The 3,677-nt window shown below is 47.9% G+C and overlaps 1 protein-coding gene across 1 annotated transcript; it reads left to right on the top strand.

The window, feature by feature from the left end:
* The first annotated feature begins 680 nt into the window (after positions 1 to 680).
* On the top strand, positions 681 to 2,083 carry MAGEH1 (MAGE family member H1). The gene has a single exon (XM_022563588.2). The coding sequence runs from the start codon at positions 898 to 900 to the stop codon at positions 1,555 to 1,557; it is 660 nt and encodes a 219-aa protein (XP_022419296.1). The 5' UTR covers positions 681 to 897; the 3' UTR covers positions 1,558 to 2,083.
* Positions 2,084 to 3,677: the final 1,594 nt, after the last annotated feature.

The raw sequence follows: 3,677 nt of genomic DNA, 5'->3' as shown, positions 1-3,677 counted from the left end.
TATGCGGGCCCTGGAATTAATCAGTATACACAGAGCCACCTTCTGAAAGCAAGGCGAGTGAATGAATATGCTGTGTAAGCCAAGACAGGAAAGGAGAGCTGGGAGCAGCTGATTCCTTCTAAGAATACACTCCTGTCCCTCCCCCATGGTCTCAAACACACCCCCAGTCTGGGAATAGAGTAGAGACACACTCTTTCCCAAGACCCGCCAGCCAATCTTGTACTAGACTGAAAAATGCAGGAACCCTATATTTAGACTTTTGTGTGTGTGTGTGTGTGTGGTACGCGGGCCTCTCACCGCTGTGGGCTTATTCTGTTGTGGAGCACAGGCTCCAGACGCGCAGACTCAGCGGCCATGGCTCACGGGCCCAGCCGTTCCGTGGGAAGTGGGATTTTCGCGAACCGAGACATGAACCCGTGTCCCCCGCATCGACAAGCGGACTCGCAACCACTGCGCCACCAGCGAAGCCCAGGAACCCTGTGTTTATTTCTTCTTTACTTACTTCTGTCCTTGCCAATCCCAAGCCGTCATTTCTCCCCTAGTCCCACCCCTGCTTAGGCCTGTCCGTTCTTCTATCTGACAGCGGAAGTGTGCCTGTAGGACCCGCCCACTTCCTTTTGGAGTCTGGGGATTGCGTGGCAGGTGAGGCGGAGTCAATTCAGCCCTGCATTCTTGTGCTTTGCTGCTGGGGCGAGCGCTGGGGGCGGCTGCTAGTGCAAGTCGGCTTGCGTGGGTGTTAGCTTTGTAGCTGAAAACGTCTCGCTTGTTACAAAGACTCTATTGACGTTGGTGGCTTCAGCGGCGGCCACTTTTTAAAGTGGAGATAGCTTTTTTCTGCAGAGGTTACAGTTATCTTTCCCTAGGATTGCTATAGGCTCCGTGCCCCTAGCAGAAGATATGCCACGGGGACGAAAGAGTCGGCGTCGCCGTAACGCAAGGGCCGCAGAAGAGAACCGCAACAATCGTAAGATACAGGCCTCAGAAACCTCCGAGACCCCGATGGCCGCCTCTTTGGTCCCGAGCACCCCGGAGGACGACCTGAGCGGCCCAGAGGAAGACCCAAGCACTCCAGAGGAGGCATCCACCACTCCCGAGGAAGCCTCGAGCACTGCTCTAGCGCAGAAGCCCTCGGTAGCCAGGAGCAATTTTCAAGGCACCAAGAAAAGTCTCCTGATGTCTATATTAGCCCTCATCTTCATCATGGGCAACAGCGCCAAGGAGGCCCTGGTCTGGAAAGTGCTGGGAAAGTTGGGGATGCAGCCTGGCCGGCAGCACAGCATCTTTGGAGATCCAAAGAAGGTCGTTACAGAAGAGTTTGTGCGCAGAGGGTACCTGATTTATAAGCCGGTGCCCCGTAGCAGTCCTGTGGAGTACGAGTTCTTCTGGGGACCTCGAGCACACGTGGAATCAAGCAAGCTGAAAGTCATGCATTTTGTGGCAAGGGTGCGTAACCGATGCTCCAAGGACTGGCCATGTAATTACGATTGGGATTCTGATGATGATGCAGAAGTTGAGGCTATCCTCAATTCAGGTGCTAGGGGTTATTCTGCCCCTTAGGGAAATATGCAGCACACCCTTGAGGGGGATTGGAAAGAGCTTCAAAGGTACCCCAAGGAATAGATCATCTGGGTCCTTAGTTGAATGTAATGGGGAGTGGGGCACTGTATTTGGTATTTGTGATCAGTGCTAATTGTTTGAGAAACAGAACGTTTACTTTGAATATTGTAGATTTTATTCATTTTAGTACAGTGTTGATTAAGGTCATAGTATGTTTTAAAATACCATTGAAGAAGATATATTTTTTCTGTCATTGATATTTAGTAAAACAGTTTTGCTAACGTTATAAAATGAAGTCTTTGCATCATATTCTGTGATCTGATACATATTTTATATCAGTAAAATAGGCTGTTCTTAAAAGTTTGAAATAACCAGTAAAATGTGAGAGACGGATGGGAGAATTCTTTTATGTCTTGCCATTCTGAAAACCTTTGTGTCTGCTGTTGTGTAAAGAAAATTGACAACTACCTTGATTTTGCTTAGTTACTGCAGAATATAGAAAAAAATAAAAGCTTAATAACGAGGATACCTTGTCCATTTATTGACCACCACTTATGTGTATGACACCAATCTAGGTTCTGGGGATACTCCTCAGACACAGTGCTCAGCTCTAAAGAATGTTCTAGATTATGTGAGAGAGACAAATACGTAAACTGGCAGTGTGGTAAATGCTGTAATAGGGAGTGAGCATGGGGTGTCATGAAAATGTAGAAAAGCTTATGTGACCTGTCTTGGAGGGTGGGACAGGAAAGAGGGCATCATAGGGTGCTATGAAAATCCAAGAGATGCTTAAATAAGGTTGAGGGGATTTGAAAGGGGCATCAGAGCATACTATGAAAATAGTGTGTATTAGGTATTTTTTGGAAACGTGATCCAGCTTGGAGGATGGGGCATTGGCAAAGGGAAGGGAGCATCACACGGTGCTGTGGAAATAGAAAATGCACTTAAATTAGCTTGAGAGGACAGGGGAGAGGGGTGGTTGCAGGCAAAAGGACATTGTAGGGTACTACAGAAATTAAAAGACGGGACTGTCAGAAAATTCTTGGTTAGTGACAACCTGAGGTCTGAAAGTAATATTGGAGATGGGGAAGGGAGTAACTTGAGGCACTAAAGGCAGCATGGACATTAGGGAAGAAACAATTTTTTTACTGAAGTATTAGGGTCATGTCAAGCGGAAAGTGGAGAAAAAGGAATGAGGTGGGGAAGAGGGGAACAGGAGCTAGAGTCTCAAAGGGCGGGAGTTACGACTATTTTTAATGAGAATAAAAGTGGTTAATAATAACGATAATCCCGGAATAATGAAAAGAAAAAGGTTCCATAAAAGCAGAGCCTCCTGGATGAACCAGAGAGAGGAGTCGACCTGTGGTATCACTGAAAGGTAAACTGGCACCTCTCTCAAGAACTGTCTTGTTAGGGTGCACAAATTGCTTTGAAGTGTGTGTGTATCGGGGTAGGGGGTGGGGGGCAGGTAGGGCAGAATTAGCACTTTGACACTCTCCTTCAGCCAGTGTATTTAAGTCCAGAGGGCTACCTGGCATGGTGGCCCATGGTGTATGAAGTCTTGTGGTATCAGGTTTCTTCCCACCTCCAGGAACTTTTACACTTTCTTTCCTCATTGTACCAAGGAGCTCAATGCTCTTCCCATCCATTCTATCACCAGGGGCTTCTGAATCCTCTACCTTGCCCTGTGGCACATCTGGAGAGGTGGGAGTCATCCCTCATATTCAAATCGGCTACAGGCAGAGAACACGCATTAGAAGATTGGCCACCCCCAAAGCCGACCACACTTATCTCGAGAGCTAAACACTGTAAGAACTAAAAGTCCCCTAATAGGGATCACCAAGGGAAGGTGCCTCATCTAGCCTCCTGGGTCTCAGCTGTCACACACAAAAGAGTGGCCAGGGCACCTTCTTTCTTTTTCCCCAGGCAGTCTTACCCTGCTTCCACCTGTGTGCCAGGCAAAGTCACTGGGGCCAGGGTAAGCTAGCAAATGACTTTCTGGAAAAGGCCCAGGGACCATAGACATCACCCTGCAGGCAAAGGAGGCTTCAAACAAAAGTGGGAAGCATGACCCCTCAGCGGCTCCAAATTCATTCAGCAAACAAGAAAATAGTGGGAAC

The sequence above is a fragment of the Delphinapterus leucas genome, chromosome X, assembly GCF_059928025.1.
Source record: "Delphinapterus leucas isolate spDelLeu-1000000601 "Yukka" chromosome X, BTC_Dleu_Yukka2, whole genome shotgun sequence".
NCBI lineage: Eukaryota > Metazoa > Chordata > Mammalia > Artiodactyla > Monodontidae > Delphinapterus > Delphinapterus leucas.
Note: the sequence above shows the minus strand (reverse complement) of the source record. Positions and strands in the feature narration are given on the sequence as shown.

Excerpts from the sequence above, each read along its gene's own strand:
- MAGEH1 (XM_022563588.2), top strand. The coding sequence starts at position 898 with ATGCCACGGGGACGAAAGAGTCGGCGTCGCCGTAACGCAAGGGCCGCA.